Below are 17,503 nucleotides of genomic sequence, written 5' to 3'. Positions count from 1 at the left end.
TAAAAATTTATGTTTTACTTTCGATAAGTCGATAACTGTGCTAACATGCATATGCTATGGTCACCCTATGACGGTTAACAGCACTGTAGACCAACAGCTGTTTAATTTGCAGCAATATAATAGCGCCTTTCTTGATAAGACCAAAGTTCATTAAAGCCCTGAATAAATTGGACCCTAATATTATCTTCCTTAAGTGTTTCATATTCCTCCTTAATTTATGTAAGTAAATAAATAAGATAGCTACCTTCATTGTGCAGAGTAATCGGCATACTTATCGCTTTCTTAGATTTAGTGAACGAAGAGATGGCGCTGATTCCGGCTGTTACCAGACTCACTTCCTCCGTAATTCGGATACTGGGCTGCAATCCCAGTCCGATGACGCTCCAGGGCACCAATACGTACCTCCTCGGCAGTGGCAGTAGGAGAATCTTGATCGACACGGGCGACGAGGACGTGCCGCAGTACATCGCTCACCTGGGAGATGTGCTGCAGCAGGAAAAGGCCTCCATCGACACCATCCTGCTGACGCACTGGCACCACGACCATGTCGGCGGCGTCAAGAGCATTGTGGGCACTAAATTGGCCGACAAGGATTGCCGGGTATTCAAGTTTGGGCGTACGGATGCCCCAGATGTGTGTCCCGAGATACCGACGGATATCAAGCTCCATCCGCTAGCACACAACCAAGAGTTCACCACGGAGGGGGCGAATGTGCGGGTGGTTCACACACCCGGTCACACCACCGATCATGTGGTGCTGGCCATGAACGAGGGCACACTCTTCAGCGGCGATTGCATCCTGGGCGAGGGCACCGCCGTCTTCGAGGACCTATTTGAGTACATGAAAAGCCTGGAGAAGATATTAAACATCAAGCCGCAGCGTATTTTTCCAGGCCACGGCAATGTCATTGAGGAGCCGATCGGCAAGATTGAGTACTACATTAACCATCGCAACCAGCGCGAGCAGCAAATCCTGCAGTTCTTCGTTCAGCGGCCCAACGAAAGCTTGCAGGCTATGGACGTCGTGAAGGTGGTCTACAAGGAGACACCAGAAAACCTCTGGCCCGCCGCCGCCTACAACGTGAACCACCACCTAAGCAAGCTGGGGAAGGAGGGAAAGCTGCGGCTCAGCAAGTCGGCGGATGAAGAGTTCTATGTGTACCAGCCAACCAGCGCGCTCTAAATTCTTGATTTTCTTATTTTATTTTGTTGAGCGTATATAACTATTTGTTTGTAAAAAATTGTTAAATAATTTCCATTTTCTTTATACCTTGTTATCACACTTTATGGTGTCATCTAATAGCATATTCCACAAGGTAAACTGTTCGTTATTTCTTACCATATGGATGGTAATTTTGTCGCGGATATGGCACGCCTCGAATTTCGTCCGGGTGTTGGCCATCCCGCGCACATTTACCCGCCGGATGTCCAGACTTTCAGCCACAATGCCCGTGGTGAAGACATCTTCCAGCTTTAAGAATGCGGTATTCAGCGATTTGACATACAGATCATGAACAATGTCACCAGTGAGCAGGTAGGCGGGTCCGGTGGTGAAGTAGGGAAAGGTAGGCTTTCCATACTGAGCGTTGGATATGTGATATTTAGACCACCTGTTTCGAATGGGTTTCCAATTTTGGGCCAGTCGTCCGTAGATCGTTCTATTGGCTTTAAGCGTGCTGATGAGGGTCAACAACTTCGGCACATTGATGAACATGTCGTCGTCCGTCTTGAGAACGTACTTAGCCTTCGGACAGTGAAGATCAGCCCATTCCAGCAGAGAGATGGTCTTCAGAGTGAGATTGTTGTACGAGTCTATGAAGTGTCCTCTTATCAGATCCTGGTACATAAAATTCTCCTGATCGATGGCCTTCTTCACCGACTTGTTTTTTCCTTTTCCCAGGACGAATGCCATGCCCACGTCCCGTCTGCTGCCGTAGTGCATCCAAGTCTGCCGTATGGACATTCTGGCTGCCGAATGCCGAAGGGATGAGGTTATTAAAACTAACAACTGCGTGGATAACCCCTTTTGCGGACATATTCTTTCCATATCAATCTCACTGTCCAGGTGACCAGGTTTGTAGATAGTTTTCACAAGCGGCATTCGGACGGGAACGTCGGTATCTATTGAGAACAACACCACTGGTTTCCTTGCTAAAATATCTTTTGAGTCTAGCTCGTCATCTGTGGAAGAAAAACAAAATAACAACTTCAAAATAGGTCGACAAATGAATAATTAAATACTTCTCACCCTGGAGCTTATCCTTATCAATTCTTCTGCTTCTAATTGACGCAATAGAATCTGCAACATTTATATTTTCATCAATAGTTGTTGCCTTGTTGCCTCCACTGCTGTTTCCTGAAATTTGGACAGCGAATCCACCGTCGAAATCTTCAATAGGCTCCTTAAAGGATCTTAGCCGTATCGCTTGGCCCACTAACTGCATTCCGGGATTCTTGGACACTACATCAGGTTTCGCTGTCGTAAAATAGTCGACTTTTTCCATTACCCCTACTTTGGAAACGTACGTGAAAACAGTAAAGCTGACAAGGATTAGAATCAGGATGCAGCGCAGCAGTCGACCAGCCATGGCTATAAGTTAGTTCTAGTTTTCCGGGAATGTAACCGCTCTACAAGGTGGATTTGAACCAAGCACCCAAAAGTCATGTTTATAAAGTTCGCTTAAATAGGCAAAACATGAAAAGCATACTTGACTTGACACTTTATTTTTTAGTCTTATCATAGTTGTGAAATCCTTTTTGGATGCTGTATTTATGGAATTGAATGTATATGGCTTTTGGGATTAGGGCCTCATCCTGGCAAAGATACTTCTTCCTTGCCATTATCTATATTTTCCGTTTCCGGCGACCCACAAAATTTTACCGAAACTCCTACTCTGTCAAGGGCGCTTTTCAGGCCACTGTTAATGATGGTTCTGCTTATGTTAGTTAACATGACCAGCTCGCGTTGCCAACCACTAGCAACTCTGCACTGTGTACGTCAGCTGTCAAAACGAATCACAATTTTTTCACGGCTTTTATTGTGCGCTGCATTATTATTGCATTTTCCAGAGTCCAAAGTGGTTGCGTAGCATATGCGTGGATCGGTCGCGGTACTTAAATGTCGCACGCATCCGGTGCAGTGAGTGTCAAGTGACCAGGAGCGAGTACAACCAGTGACCATGTCGTTTGTGGGCGGGGGCGGGTGCGGTGGCCAGGACGTGCACAAGTTTGTGGAGGCCCTGCAGGCGGATTTCAAGACCCTCTCGCTGGAGACCAAGAAGAAGTATCCTCAGATCAAGGAGGTGAGTCCTGCTGACGTGTGATTCATGGCCGTGGTTGTCTAATTGCGGTACTTATCCGCCGACACACGAGTGTGTGTCACCCAACAACCCAGTTGGGTGGTGGTGGTAGGACGTCGGTGGGCGGGGGGTGGTTTGCTCTGGTTCCACCTGTGCTTGCTCTACGCAATTATGAAATTGATAGCCAGCGCATATGAAATTGTTTTTATGACATTTCCACCTGCCCATTAACTCTCTAACGTTTCCAATTCCCAATCAGGCGTGCGAGGAGGCCATTTCCAAGCTCTGCACAGCTGGCAGCAGCCAGCAAAACTCGGTGTACTACACCGTCAACCAGATACTCTATCCGCTGGTGCAGGGATGCGAGACCAAGGACCTAAAGATCATCAAGGTAGGAGTCATTTTACTATATAGTAATTATATCTAATTGCTTTGCCATTTCTTTTCCAGTTTTGCTTGGGAATGATGCAACGGCTTATCACCCAGCAGGTGGTGGACCAGAAGGGCGCCCTATACATCACCAACGCACTGTGGACCCTGATGGAGAACAACATCGAGGAAGTCAAAGTGCTGCAAACAGTAACTCTTTTGCTGACCACCAATACGGTGGTGCACGGCGACACATTGGCCAAGGCCTTAGTTCTGTGCTTTCGCCTGCACTACGCCAAAAATCCCACAATTGTGAATACGGCCGGTGCCACCATCCGGCAGCTGGTGTCCCTGGTGTTTGAGCGAGTGTACCTGGAGAAAGACTCGGTTTCCAGTCTCCAGCAGCAACAGTCCAGTGGTGCGCCAGCTGAGGGAGAGGGCGGAAATCAGGATGTGCAAACCTTTGCTTCGGATGCATTCCTGCTATTTCAGGATCTAGTTCAGCTGGTAAACGCGGATCAGCCCTACTGGCTGTTGGGCATGACCGAAATGACGCGCACATTTGGTCTGGAGTTACTTGAGGCCGTGCTGACCAACTTCAGTGCCGTGTTTCACGAGGTATGTTTACAAATCGGCCTAGACGATGAACGACTTTCAAGTCTTTTAATTTCTATTATTTAAACAATTGTGCCGCTTCTGTGGGCGTTTAGATCAGAAAATAAGCAAGAGCAAGTCTAAAATTTCAGAGTTTCAAAGGTTCAGTTTTAGATTTCATATATTAGGCACACATTTACTATAACTATATATATTAATGAAGTCCTTTTTTTCAATAGAGTAACGACTTTCGACTACTACTTAAGGAAAGAGTCTGTGCCTTGGTCATAAAGCTCTTCTCGCCAAACGTCAAGCATCGCCAGCTGCCTGCACCAAGCAATGGAAACGCTCCTGTGCCGGCCGAGAAACCCTATTTCCCAATCAGCATGCGATTGCTGCGCCTTGTGGCTATACTTATACAAAAATACCACACAATACTGGTAACAGAGTGTGAGATCTTTCTGTCGCTGATTATCAAGTTCTTGGATCCGGATAAGCCAGCTTGGCAGCGAGCCCTGGCCCTTGAGGTTATCCACAAGCTGGTGACGCGCTCTTCACTGATTGCATTCTTCTGCAAGTCGTACGACTTAAAAAATCATGCCACCAACATTGTGCACGACATGATTGCCGCCATGGGCAGCTATATACGATATTCCCTGATTAATGCATCGGCCATGCTGAATGGCCAGCAGAATGGAGTCGCCAATTCGCTGACAGCCATGTCGGGAAGCAATCAATGTGGCTTCATGTTTCGAGGTGCTTACCTTCCCTTGGTAGCCACTTATGCGCCAGGCGTCTCAAAGGCGGTTTAGTAAGTTGAAATATCAGCTTATTTGCTTAAAATCTTATTAATAATTTTATTTTTCAGCTTGGAAATGTTGGATAAGATAGATGCATCGAATATTCCCGACAGTTATGGTATCTCGGTTGGGCATGCTATTCTACTGGATATGACCCGATCGATTGGAGGTGTCATTCAGCGAACCCCAGAGCTTCATCCCAGCCACAATACGGCAGTGATCACTGAGGAGGAGCACAAGCCTCTGTGCCTCCAACTGGTGAATTCCAGCTGGTCTGCCCTTCTCAGCGCTTTTATTCCGTTGGTGGAGACGTCGATTGACGAGGCCACCACGGAGAACATCCTCAAGGCTATGCAAAATTATGCAGCTCTGTGCGGAATGCTAGAGCAACTGCAGCCCCGAGACGCCTTTATTATGGCCATGTGCCGCGCCTCCTTTCCGCCCCACTATGCCATGTCCATATTTGCCAATACCACACAGTCGGATGGTGACCTAAGATGTGAGTACTGAATTGTATATATTCATTGCAAAGCAAAGCTTAACGAAACCTTTCCTTTACAGGTCACACGCGCAGTGGTAGTCAAGATCTAAGCAGCCAGTTCATCAATAGCTGTAGTGGCGATGCAGGAGACTTCCGACCCCAGATCGTGGCGGTGGGCACACCACTGCCATCGGCATCGCTGCCCCACAGCGTGATGCAGGCGCCCGTGATGCTGACTAACAAGAATCTACAGTGTATGCGAGCTATTCTTTTCCTGGCGCACAACAATGGTGGTATTTTGGGTACCTCCTGGCACATTGTTCTGCAGACGCTGCAGCACCTAGTGTGGATCTTGGGGCTGAAGCCTTCTACCGGAGGCAGTCTTCAGGCCATGCCAAAGCCAGCTGTGGAGGCCAATGTGGGAATTCAAACGGCAGTGATGGCTGATCTTCCGGTGCTGTCACAAATGCTTAGCCAGCTGTTCGAGTCCAGTCAATATCTGGACGATGTAGCGCTGCATTATTTGATCGATGCGTTGTGCAAACTCTCCCACGAGGCCATGGAACTGGCTTATGCCAATCGGGAACCATCGCTTTTTGCGGTAGCCAAACTGCTAGAGACTGGCCTAGTGAACATGCCCCGCATAAAGGTATTGTGGCGACCACTTACAAATCACCTGCTGGAGGTGTGCCAACATCGACACATTCGAATGCGGGAGTGGGGCGTGGAAGCCATTACCTACCTGGTTAAGTCTGCCCTACAGTTCAAGCACAAAACGCCGCTCAAGGAGAACATGGTAAGATTACCCCTCTGTATTTCTCTAACAATTTATGTAGAACGTCACTGAAAAGTGTTTGAAAGAAATAGTACCACAACAAAATGCAAATTTACCCCTTTCTCGTTTAGGAACTACAAACAATGCTGCTGAGTCCTCTCTCTGAGTTGTCCACTGTCCTGCACGCAGATGTACGTCAGCGACAGCTGGATTGCGTCCTTCAGATCCTAAACACTGCTGGGGAAATCCTCTCCTTTGGCTGGCCAGCCATTATTGAGATCATTGGTGCTGTAAACGAGCACCATGGCGAGCCGTTAATTCGCACAGCATTCCAATGCCTGCAGCTGGTTATCACAGATTTCCTGACCGTGATGCCATGGCGGTGTTTGCCCCTGTGCATCAGCACTGCTGCTAAGTTCGGCTCCCAGACCCAGGAATTGAACATTTCTCTAACGGCTATCGGTCTCATGGTAAGATATGTTATACATCTTAGATAAACTATTGCATACATAGTATTATTGAGTTATGTTAATTGTGTACTTTGATTGCAGTGGAATATTTCAGACTTCTTTAATCAAAACCAAGACAAGCTAATGTCCACTCAGCTGCAGGATGTGTCCATTCTACCCGACTTCCCAGGCACAGTGAAGATGCCGCAGTTCGATAAGTTGTGGATGTGCTTGTACGCCAAGCTGGGCGAGCTGTGTGTGGATCTGCGTCCGGCGGTGCGTAAATCGGCCGGCCAGACGCTCTTCTCCACCATCTCCGCCCACGGCAGCCTGCTTAATCCGCCCACGTGGCAGGCGCTGGTCTGGCAAGTTCTCTTCCCGCTGCTGGACAACGTGCGTGCTCTAAGCAGCTCGGCCAGCAACGAGAAGGTGGACGCCAGTGGCAATATTCTTATCCATCATTCGCGCAACACCGCCCAGAAGCAGTGGGCAGAAACGCAAGTGCTGACTCTATCGGGCGTCTGCAGGGTGTTCAATACAAAACGGGAGCTGCTTCAGATGCTGGGTGATTTTGAGCGAGCCTGGTCACTAATCCTAGAGTTCATCCAGAATGCTGCGCTGAGCAAAAATGGTGAAGTTTCACTTGCTGCCCTAAAGTCTCTACAGGAGATCATGTACCACAATACGGCAGAGCGAACGGAGAGGGCATTGAAGGATCCTCAGACGGCCCAGGAGCAGGACGAGGAAATTTGGACCGTGAGTAGTCTAGAGATTAAGATGCAATAGTTGTCAACCAAAGTGGTTGTCTTTTGTACATTTGTACTAATTGGACTTTTGTCTTCGCTATTTTTGAGCAGATTGCTTGGAACATTTGGCTTAGCATTGGCATGGAGAGCACCAAAATGTCCACATCGACCTCAACGAAGTTGCAGCAGCAAAATAGCAATGGCGCCGAGACTCAGGAGGACTTTTACATTCCCAGTCAGGCCTTCCTCACCGCCCTGATCCAAATCTTTCCCGCCATTTTTCAGCACATTCAAGTCAAGTTAGTAGACAGTCCTACATAGGAAGAATGCATTGTCATAAGTTTCCCAATAATAGCTATCAGATCTTTTCATTTTAAATTTGGTGATTTATACATTTGCTATGCTTTATATCTTTTTGGTTTTTTTGCTTCAACAAAATTAATTTATATTTGAAATGCTTTCAGATTTAGTGCAGCAGACTTTGACAAGTTCTGCACGGTACTGACGAACGCTGTGTGCATTCCCGTCCAGACTGATGCAGTTCCTTACATCATGTCCACTGTGTCGGACACCCTGCTGACGCCGCTACACGATGGCATTCTCGATTGCATGGAACTTATACAGAAGGCAAGCATTTACAAGACAATCCATTATAATATATAATTAATAATCTTTGAACAGGAGGCGACAAAACCCGAATCCCACATTAGCCAGCTTATCCCTGCCATTTTCCGGCAGTTGCTGATCTTCAGTAAATTCGCTTGCGCACCGCCCACATTCCAGCAGAGTGTGGAGCACAAGTATGCCAAGACCTCTGGCCACTATGCCAACAATGCCTCCGTTGAGGTGGTCAGCATGAACTACATACCTTTCGGGGAGAAGTCAATCAGTATTTGCGTGAAGCTTTACCAGACCACGGCCACCGAGGATCCGGTTGTGCAGGAGCAGATTCTGCATGAAATCGTCAAGGCTCTGCGCACGCCGCTGGCAATGAAGTACAAATGTCTGTCCTCCAGCACATGGAAGCTGGCCATTTCCAGTCTGATTAGCGTGTTGCATACTGGTCTCAAGGTGGCGCGAGCTAAGCCGCAGCATTTCGCAAGCTTGTGGGACGATTTGGCCGACACCCTGGACAAGTTCCTGTTTCCGGCGAGTGTGTGCACCATCGAGGATCGTGGACTCGAGGAGATCGTGCTGGATGAAACGATCGATTGCCAGGTTATTGAGCTGCTGAGGGACGAGGTGTTGCCGCACTCCCACGAAATGCCACACCAGTTTATCATGCAGATCGTAGTGCTGCTGAACAAGGGTTCTATACACTCCGCCTCAGACACGAACATTTGCTACGAATCCGACTGGAAGCTGCGCGAGATATTTGCCAAAACGTGTTTCGAGACCCTTCTGCAGTTCTCGCTGCTAGAGGACCATGCCAACACCAACAACAATCGTCTCAACGCCAATGTGTTGGCTGCTGGGGCCGCGGGAGCAGGTGGCAAGGACTTTGCCGGCAGGCTAGCAGTCACCGCCCTGTTGCATCGATTCCAAGAGGTGCTCAAACGGTTTAACGACGATGAGAGACAAAGCGGAAAGTGCCCGCTTCCAAGGTACGATTAGATTAAAAATAGTCCTGGAATACTCATATGACTCATGTATTTTACTTTGTTGTCAGGTTCCGGCTATCAGAGATATCGTTTGTGCTAAAAGCCATTGCAACACTTGTGGTATCCATGAAAAAAGCGCCAGCATCAAAGGGTAAAATATACACGACTTACCTAAGATGCAATGCAATTTACATGTTTCATTTCTCGCAGTCAACAAGCCGGCTTGGGATCAGTTGATTGGCCTGTATCCATACCTGGTGGACTGCACCACAACAACGTCGCCGGAAGTGTCGAGATCGCTGCGCGAAGCACTGCTCCAGTACACGGACTTGCTGCAGGCGCCACGATCCTGCGCAGCGGCCACCTCAAACGACAATGTAATACAATCGAATGGACAAGAGTGAAAGTATGCCTAGACACAGACAGAGCCCAAGTCCACATCCAGACTGGTGACAGCTGTGCGATGTTTTTCTTAGTTTTTTAAGCGCGAACCGTTTGAATATATATTTATTTTGTGCATAAATTATGAATGTTAATCTTAGCCCTCCCTCGCATAGATGTAACGACTAAGCATCTATGTACTTACATACATACCTAAACATATATATATATATTTATATTTGTAAAAGTATTTTGTAGTTGAGCTATGAAGTATACATTAGGTCTATCCGGCGTTGCCCCGAAGCCGAATAACCACGATAAAACCCTACGAACCGCTTGGCACAGGAACGAAACGCAGTCAGCTGATTCCTTTAGTACCTTTTCGAGACGCAAAGACAAAGAACTATATAAGCTATGGCTAATACCTATACAAATCTAACTACGATCTATTTGTGTAGCGCATTTTAAAGTACAGACTTGCGTGTTATCTGAATCAAATATTAACCATTAACCATGATGCAACCAACCAACTTTGTAGTGACGTTTTTAAATAAAGCAAAAATTATTATTACCACCTGTTAAGCGTTGTTAATTTATGACGTCAGATTGGTCTTATCACCAACCTCCAGTTGGATGGACGGCTGCCTCGACGACAAGTTTGCCTCGTCGGTTACCTGAGCACACACATCTTCGGTTGCCCCATCCTTATCGCATCCGCAGTGTGGAGCCACCTTGAGCTGCTCCGACATGGAATTCTTTCGACTTGGCAACTGGTTTGTATTTGCGAAATGGGGTTACTGATTACTCTTGTTATGTTTGGGAAAATAAACTGTATGCGACTACATAATAAATATTTATCTCACTGAAAGTCCTCTTGTTAGCAGTTATGTCAAAATTGGTAGCAAATTCGTATTACCAATTTGGACATGTATGTACCTACCTTTTGGATTCCGCTTGTGCGTTTAGATCAGCGAAAGTGCAAGGTTTTAATCTAAATAAAATTTTTATTTTAATTTGTTTTGTTTCATTTTTTTTGTCGGTTTTCTGTTTTTGTTTTCATTTTAATCGGTATAATAAGTATAATAACATTTTTTGTTGTTCTTGTTTTCATTATTATTATTACTGTTAATGTTAATGTTTTTATAGTTTTTTGTTTTCTTTTGGTTTTAATATTAGAATTAGGCAATCGAGTTTAATACTACCTTCGTTTTAAATATTATGCAACGAATTTTTGGGTTTCTTTTCCATCTCATGATTTTTGTTTATGAATTTTTAAATGTATATATTTAATAAACTCATTTCCGTTCTGGCTAGGCAACTTCATGTGTGTCCGGGCAGCAGCCGCACACTCCGTTGCTGTCTCGTATATTTTTTTGGATTTTATATTTTTATGTTCTTGCTTTTGTTTTATGTGCTTGTCAACTCTTTTGGTTTTTTTTTTTTTTGTTTTTATTTTTTACTTAATGCCGTGGGCGCTTAATGTACAGTTGCCTTGTAAAAATGTACAATTCAAGCGCTTGCTTTAAAATATTTGTTTTTTTTTTGTGGTTTTTCGGTCTTTATTTGTTATTAATCTATATTAGCTGAAAGTTGCTTTTCAACTCTGCCCTATAAATCACTTTTAATAATAAATAGCCGCCACGCCGCCTTGGTTGCTCCTTCTGTTTGGTTTGGTTTAGCTATTTACTTGTTTAGCGCTTGTAATTAACATTTTTGTCGTGTTCTCATTATGTTTAACCTTTGTTTTAATTTCATGGGCTTAGATATAATACAATTTGTTGTTTATTATACTGCACTAACGGTCTCGTTCGGCTCACTTTCACTTCATTTACTAACTGCCTCTTTTCGTGGATTTTTCAAGTTCTAACTGCCAGCGGCTGCAAATTCTCAATTTCTCCATATCTCCACTTCATTTCTCCACTTTGATTTCGCTTAAACTGGCTTAAACTTTTAACTTGGTTGTTGTCCGCCATGTAATATTTAGTTAATGACTTGTGTGTTCGTGTATGTATGCGTGTGTTTAATGGTTTAACAATAGTTTAGTTTTAGTTTAGTTTAGTTACTAATTTAGTGTAGCACATCCGTGAGATGAGACGAGATTTGCGTGTTTAGTTTCCGGGACTTTTGGTTTTGGGGATAGGGGCTTGTTTCTTTCGTCGGGCGTTCGATCTAAAAAACTCTATTTATATATATATGTAATGTATGTATATATAGTATGTATGTTTATAGTATGTTTTGTATGTATATTAATTTATCTGGTTTAATTAGTATTTGTTAAACAAAAGTAACGCAAGAGATTTCATTTAGTGCTAAAAACAAGTGTATGCTTATGTAAGTATTCGGCCTCGGTCCCGGTTTCCCTGGACCTAATCCTCCATTATAATTATATTTATATCATATAATGTCTATGTAAAGAGATGTTCGGTAGATAGGCGTAAAGAGCGCAGTTATCTTCTTATTGGAAATTCGTAAAGTTCGTTAGAAATCTGATGAAAGTTTCATTAAAGTTTTCTTTTGTTTTTTGGTTTGTCTCTCAATTTATTCGATAAACTCTTTACATTAAATTACTTAGCTAAATTGTTGGGTTCTTTTCACCATCTTCTGCTTATTTCGTTTTTTTTTGTATTTTGTTCGGTTTTTTTTTCGGATTTGTTTTTGCCATAGCCATACAAAATGTTGTGTTTCTTTAATGTATAACTTTAAGTACATATACATGCTCGTACATACACATATGTATTCCTTTGGTTTTAGTTTAATGAACACTTTGTTGGGTTCAATTTCAATATTAGTTTAAAAAGTTAGTTATAGTTTAAGATTAGCGTTGGTTTTACATTTTCTTGGTTTGGTTTTGTTTTAGGTTTAGGTTTAGAAAAAGTTCTGCTTGTCGAAATTAATATAGTTAAGAAGCGCTGTGCCCTGTTGACTTGTTTGTGATTTCTCTTCGGTCTAGATTTAGGATTAGGTCTAGTTTTAGCTTCGGTTTCCATAATTCATTATCTATGTATTTGTATGTATATATGTAATTTATATAAATTGCTAAAAATCATAGTTTTATCGATTAGTATTCTGAAACGGTTTCGTGTTCGCTCTAGTTGAAGACATTTCGCATAGGGTTGCGCCGGAATCATTTGGAATCCTTTCCCCGGACCTGGTATCGAGTTCTATTTTGGTTATCATACGGCGAAGTCTGGCTAGGAGAGGGGCGGGGGTCTGGCACTTAATTGATTTGATCTGCTTGTCATTTTAACTCCCCTAAAGGCTTATGCGGTTAGCTATCCTATATATCTAGCTCATCCCGGAAGGAATCCATCTGCCTCCGGCGGCCCATGTGTGTGTTTTGTGTGACATTCGGTTACTAGCGTGGATTACAGAATATTTAACTGCACTCGGCTCTTCGGTTTCGGTTTTGGTATCGGTTTTTATGGCGAACCGTGTTTACCCGTAGTTCTAACTGGTTTCTAGAGTGCTGATGTCACACCCGCTTTAAGGCCAAGTCACACGTTTTGCTCAAAGACGCCGATAAGGGAAATGATTTAAAAGGTAAATTATACGTTAATGTTTGGTTTTTATTTCTACTGAAACCCTAAGGCAATTATTTGTTTTCCTACAGTGTCTCTCCTACAGATTTCATTAGCACTACTCAGGGCGCCTGCGGAAAACAAAGTTCGGTTTTTCTGGGTTCGGTTCGCAGGAATCTCAGCCTGGCCGGCTGATGGCTCCTCCACCATACACTCATTTCCATATCTATCGGAAGCTAGCTCCTTCCCAGAGCCGGAATTCATACAAAATGTGTGACTTGCCAGTGAGTCCGTCCGCCAAAAAGAATATTTTTGAATAAACATACATTTGGCTCTGATTTCGCGTACAATGTGTTTTGGAGCTGCAAGTGATTTCAATGCCATAACAAGTGTTGAAATTGTAGGTTTCATTGCATAATGATAGTATAACTTTGGGGGCATTTGTCATTTTTGCTGTTTTTGGGTTTTACAGCTCCGAAACGCACTGTACGGGAAGTCGAAGAGAGACAGTTGTGATTTAATTTTCAAATATACAAGCTCTAAGTTGCATACTCGCTGCTGCGGAAATACATATGTATATAAAACCGAGGACCTTCCTGAATTTCGAACCTAACCTGTCAATTGTATCTATCAATCGTGGGAATACCGATGCGAACCGCTTTTCTGGCTTAGGTTTAGTCTTAGCTTTCGTTTCGGCTTGTGATTTAACTCCCCTCGACATTTGGCTTATGCGTCTAATTAAAAGTACATGTAATTGTTAATATTATTTATTTATATTTTATATATATAATATATATAAGGTTCCTTCTTGTGTAACTCAACTAGAGCTCCGTCCGATGTTCACATCTAGCTGCTCTACTCATGAAGCGACTACCGCGTGAGATTCAAAAGTGTGTGCCAAGAAATTCTGCATTTGTTGATTATACTGTTCGATAGTTAGCAACAATTTATGGGTAAACAATGGATCGTTGTCGGTCGGTGATCGGTAAATGATAGGGGAGACCTGACCATAAGATAAAAATGGGTATGGATGTGCCGTTCCAGGGGTGAGTGAGTTGTGGTGCTGTGGAGGCGTCATATGTTCTATCTGAGGATTTGTAGTTAGGATACACGATTTGTTTGTTGTCAGGCTTAGTAGTTTGTCGTTTGTTTTCTGTACAAAAAGACATACAATACTGCGTATGTGGTTGTTTGTATATAGGTGTATATTTTATAAGTATGTATAGTTTCCGTTTGGTTTTTGCATCCTTTCGTTAGTATGTTGTTGTATATATATATTTAAGTACATATATATAGCATAGTTGACGAGTGTTCCGAAGTTGATTTTGGTTTGGTTTGCTTTAAAGTTAGTTACGTGTGTATGGTTAGTTGTTCATGTTGTTGCTGTTGTTGTGGGTAACATTACGTCATACAATATAGCAGTAAATAGGTATCGTAGCTGTTGTTGTTCGTGTTGTTGGGTTCGCTTTTCAGTTCAAAGAGGTTCAAGGACGTCTGGGATGTTTTCTAGGGGAGTCGGTTGGTCGGATGGATCCAAGCCCAGAAGTAAAAAAAAATGAAGGGGGTTCATAGGCGAAGTAAGGGGTAGGGGCTCACTTTAATGTACAGTTAAGCATAATAGATCAATTGTAATACAAGTAGTAGTTGTTGTGTTCATTAATAGTTGTTATACACAAATAAGCCACAAAAACTGTACAACAATTGTACATGAATAAAAAACTTATACACGAGAATTTATCGACGGTTTCCAAAAAGTCTCCTCTCTAGGCTATTATTTACCTTTCCCCTCTTCATCTATTTTTGTAATTCATCGCATATGTATATAACTATGTAATCGAACATGCACACACACACACGTGATCTATATATATATGTATGTATATATATAGTAATTATATATATATATTCTTTATTTATATATATAACAAGAACATTTCTTTGTTGGTTTTATCAAGGGTTCTGTTTATTATGCTCATTTAGTTTACTATACAAATCGTCTCGTCTTCTATCATTTAACATAATTTCATTTCATTAACTTGATCGTTTTGCTGAGAACACAGTTTACTATGTAAATATTTAAAGCTTTGGTGGCGGCGAAAAAATCAACAACGAAAGGTTCACGAAAATGAAAACGTACATATTTAACCAAAATTAAAGTCATACAAATTTATAATTTATGATTACGAGTTAGGGTGTGAATTGAAGACCGCTTAAGTTCTTTCGCAATTCGATTTTTATACACATACATTATACATACATAAACAACCGAACTTAACAACAACAGAAATGAATTAACAGAGCTTATGATTTCTTTTTGTATTTGTTTTTAGTTCTTAGTGTGTTTTGATTTTGGTTTTTTAGTTTTTTTTGTTTACCAAAAATGAGGCTAAGCAAATAGTACTGAACTTTACAAGTTTTGGCAGTACGCATCTGATTTACGTCCATCCTCTTCTCCTAAAATTATGCAATATACAATGTTCTCGCTTCCAACGCTTCGTCTACCTTTCCATCATCAGCTACTAGTTGTGGTATTAATCCTTTAAAAATATACTCATAACGCGCTACTTAATTGTTTAAAAAGTTCATCTTCAGTTTTTCTCAATACACCGTATTAACTAAGTTAAATAAACAAAGTTCTTTCAACGTCGTTTGCAAACGGTCTCCCATTTAATCGAGTTCCATCCTGTTCTCCTCCGCCATCTTGCTCTCAGATGTGGCTGCTGTTACTTCCGCTTCCGCTTTGCTTCTTCTGCGTTCTTTGCTAAGTTCCGTCTCGAACTGAAAACTAACCTCAAAATATCGCTACCTAAAAAATCATAGTCGTATAAAGAGTCCTCCTGCTAGGAAAGAGAGAGACAGAGCCTCGCTTCTACGGTGAGTCGGGCAGAGGCAGAAGAAAGTGCCCTTTCTTCAGCTTTTATCAACTTTATAGGTTATGTACAATATTATTCTGTTGTTCGGGTGGAGGGTGCGTGGGAAAAGGGGTGGCATGTGCGACATTTTTGCTTGGAGTTAACGATTCACTTTAAGGTTAATTGCTAAAGTTCCTTTATTCTGCCATCGTCTATTCATATTCTCTTATTAGTGTTCGTTTAACTGCTATCACTTTCCATTTTAATATTATTTTAGATTTACTTCGGTTTCCTCTTGTTTAATATTAATTGTTTGCTTTTCCTTTATATTTCATTAATAAAATACAATTTTGCTAAACAAATTTTGCTGTTTTGCTGGGGCTGGGAAATTGGGACAGGGACATGGATACACAACTTTTTCTCTTGTGACTGTTTTCCTTATTTCGGTATCATTACCATGCTCGATCTCGCTAGTTTTATGTAGTTTATGTAATGTTTTTAATGCATTTTACTTTCAGTTAGTGGGTTTTTGCTCATATTTATATTGTTTAATTTGTTATTTTTTATACGGTGTGTTCTTTCTTTTACTTAGGAATTTTAATCATAATTTCTCCTTTTCTTTTTCCTGCAATAAAGAATAAATTGCAAAAATCACTTGAATTAGTTTGGAGGTCTTGAGTGATGGTTTGCTCATGTTGTTGTGATTGGATTGGGGTTTTATCAACGAATTTGATAATAAAGTCAATAAAGTCAACGTAAAATGTCAAGGTCACAGATAGATTTTATAATAGAGGGGTTCGCATTCAAATACTCAATGAAGTTGTCTATGCTCCAATGCAAAATAAGTTAATAATAAACAAATAGTTAAAATGGTTTGTTAGTACAAAAATTAGACTACTTTGGTTGTTGCTGTTGCAGATGCCGTAGATGTTGCTATTGCTATTCCGATTGTTAGTAGGTTTTTTTTTACTATTTTGGTAAATTATTGCAGTGATTGTTGTTTTTGGAGTTGTAGTTGTTGATGTTAGTTGACGCTGGGCACATTTTGGATCAGATTTATTTAGTCAAGGCGGGTTCATGGAGAATTGATCGAGGGCGAGGTTTTTATTTTGGGTTTGTTTTCGTTTTTGGTGGTGGCATTCGGTTTTTGGTTTTTTAGATTTGAATTTTCAGTTTTTTTGATGATGATTGCAGAAAACAGTCAACCAATCAATCGATCGAATCAAGCGGCAGGTTCTCCCACATGTTTTCAGTTTTTGTTTTAGGATTTCTCATTCAAATTAGTTTTAACTAGAGAGCGAACTTGATCAACTACTCAAAAGAAATGTTGGTTTATTCGACAATTCATATGGATAGTTATGGGAAAATAAGAAAAGAATGAAAGATACATTTGATTAGCTTTCCATGATTATCAGCTAGGACGAATCACTCAGAGATACCGAAAATCGTCAAGAACAGCAAAACATAAGTCAATCAGCAACTGAAACCAAATCAGAAGTAAAACAAAGATTCACTGGGGATATTTGACCCCATTTATAAGGCAGGCGCAGGCAAGCAGAAATCAGGATCTAAGAAATAAAAGAGAGTTCATTTACAGGGTAGCACTACGTAAAATGTGAAAGAAATAATAAAAATGCAA

The 17,503-nt window shown here is 42.1% G+C and overlaps 3 protein-coding genes across 3 annotated transcripts; 2 read left to right on the top strand and 1 right to left on the bottom strand.

Moving 5' to 3' along the window:
• The first annotated feature begins 90 nt into the window (after positions 1 to 90).
• Positions 91 to 1,266, top strand: LOC117151032 (beta-lactamase-like protein 2 homolog). Its single transcript, XM_033318246.1, has 2 exons — positions 91 to 219; positions 287 to 1,266. The coding sequence occupies exon 2, from the start codon at positions 304 to 306 to the stop codon at positions 1,180 to 1,182; it is 879 nt and encodes a 292-aa protein (XP_033174137.1). The 5' UTR covers positions 91 to 219; positions 287 to 303; the 3' UTR covers positions 1,183 to 1,266.
• LOC117151031 (beta-1,3-galactosyltransferase 5) lies at positions 1,242 to 2,977 on the bottom strand. The gene is made up of 2 exons (XM_033318245.1): positions 2,248 to 2,977; positions 1,242 to 2,180 (listed from the first exon to the last, which is right to left on the bottom strand). The coding sequence occupies exons 1-2, from the start codon at positions 2,585 to 2,587 to the stop codon at positions 1,264 to 1,266; spliced, it is 1,257 nt and encodes a 418-aa protein (XP_033174136.1). The 5' UTR covers positions 2,588 to 2,977; the 3' UTR covers positions 1,242 to 1,263.
• A 201-nt stretch (positions 2,978 to 3,178) lies between these two features.
• Positions 3,179 to 10,068, top strand: LOC117151029 (protein MON2 homolog). The gene is made up of 13 exons (XM_033318242.1): positions 3,179 to 3,301; positions 3,558 to 3,689; positions 3,749 to 4,285; positions 4,501 to 5,072; positions 5,130 to 5,560; positions 5,623 to 6,338; positions 6,449 to 6,787; positions 6,869 to 7,522; positions 7,624 to 7,811; positions 7,977 to 8,139; positions 8,194 to 9,116; positions 9,182 to 9,264; positions 9,324 to 10,068. Exons 1-13 carry the CDS (start codon positions 3,179 to 3,181, stop codon positions 9,515 to 9,517), a joined length of 5,055 nt encoding a protein of 1,684 aa, XP_033174133.1. The 3' UTR covers positions 9,518 to 10,068.
• Positions 10,069 to 17,503: the final 7,435 nt, after the last annotated feature.

This window comes from Drosophila mauritiana, chromosome 2L, assembly GCF_004382145.1.
Source record: "Drosophila mauritiana strain mau12 chromosome 2L, ASM438214v1, whole genome shotgun sequence".
In the NCBI taxonomy this organism is placed as follows: Eukaryota; Metazoa; Arthropoda; class Insecta; order Diptera; family Drosophilidae; genus Drosophila; species Drosophila mauritiana.
The sequence above is the reverse complement of the archived record's forward strand: the minus strand, read 5'-3'. Positions and strand labels throughout refer to the sequence as shown.

Excerpts from the sequence above, each read along its gene's own strand:
- LOC117151032 (XM_033318246.1), top strand. The coding sequence starts at position 304 with ATGGCGCTGATTCCGGCTGTTACCAGACTCACTTCCTCCGTAATTCGG.
- LOC117151031 (XM_033318245.1), bottom strand. The coding sequence starts at position 2,587 with ATGGCTGGTCGACTGCTGCGCTGCATCCTGATTCTAATCCTTGTCAGC. Across the intron at positions 2,181-2,247 it reads TGATAAGGATAAGCTCCAGG|ATGACGAGCTAGACTCAAAA; the intron begins GTGAGAAGTATT and ends TTTCTTCCACAG.
- LOC117151029 (XM_033318242.1), top strand. The coding sequence starts at position 3,179 with ATGTCGTTTGTGGGCGGGGGCGGGTGCGGTGGCCAGGACGTGCACAAG. Across the intron at positions 3,302-3,557 it reads AGTATCCTCAGATCAAGGAG|GCGTGCGAGGAGGCCATTTC; the intron begins GTGAGTCCTGCT and ends ATTCCCAATCAG. Across the intron at positions 9,117-9,181 it reads GGAAAGTGCCCGCTTCCAAG|GTTCCGGCTATCAGAGATAT; the intron begins GTACGATTAGAT and ends CTTTGTTGTCAG.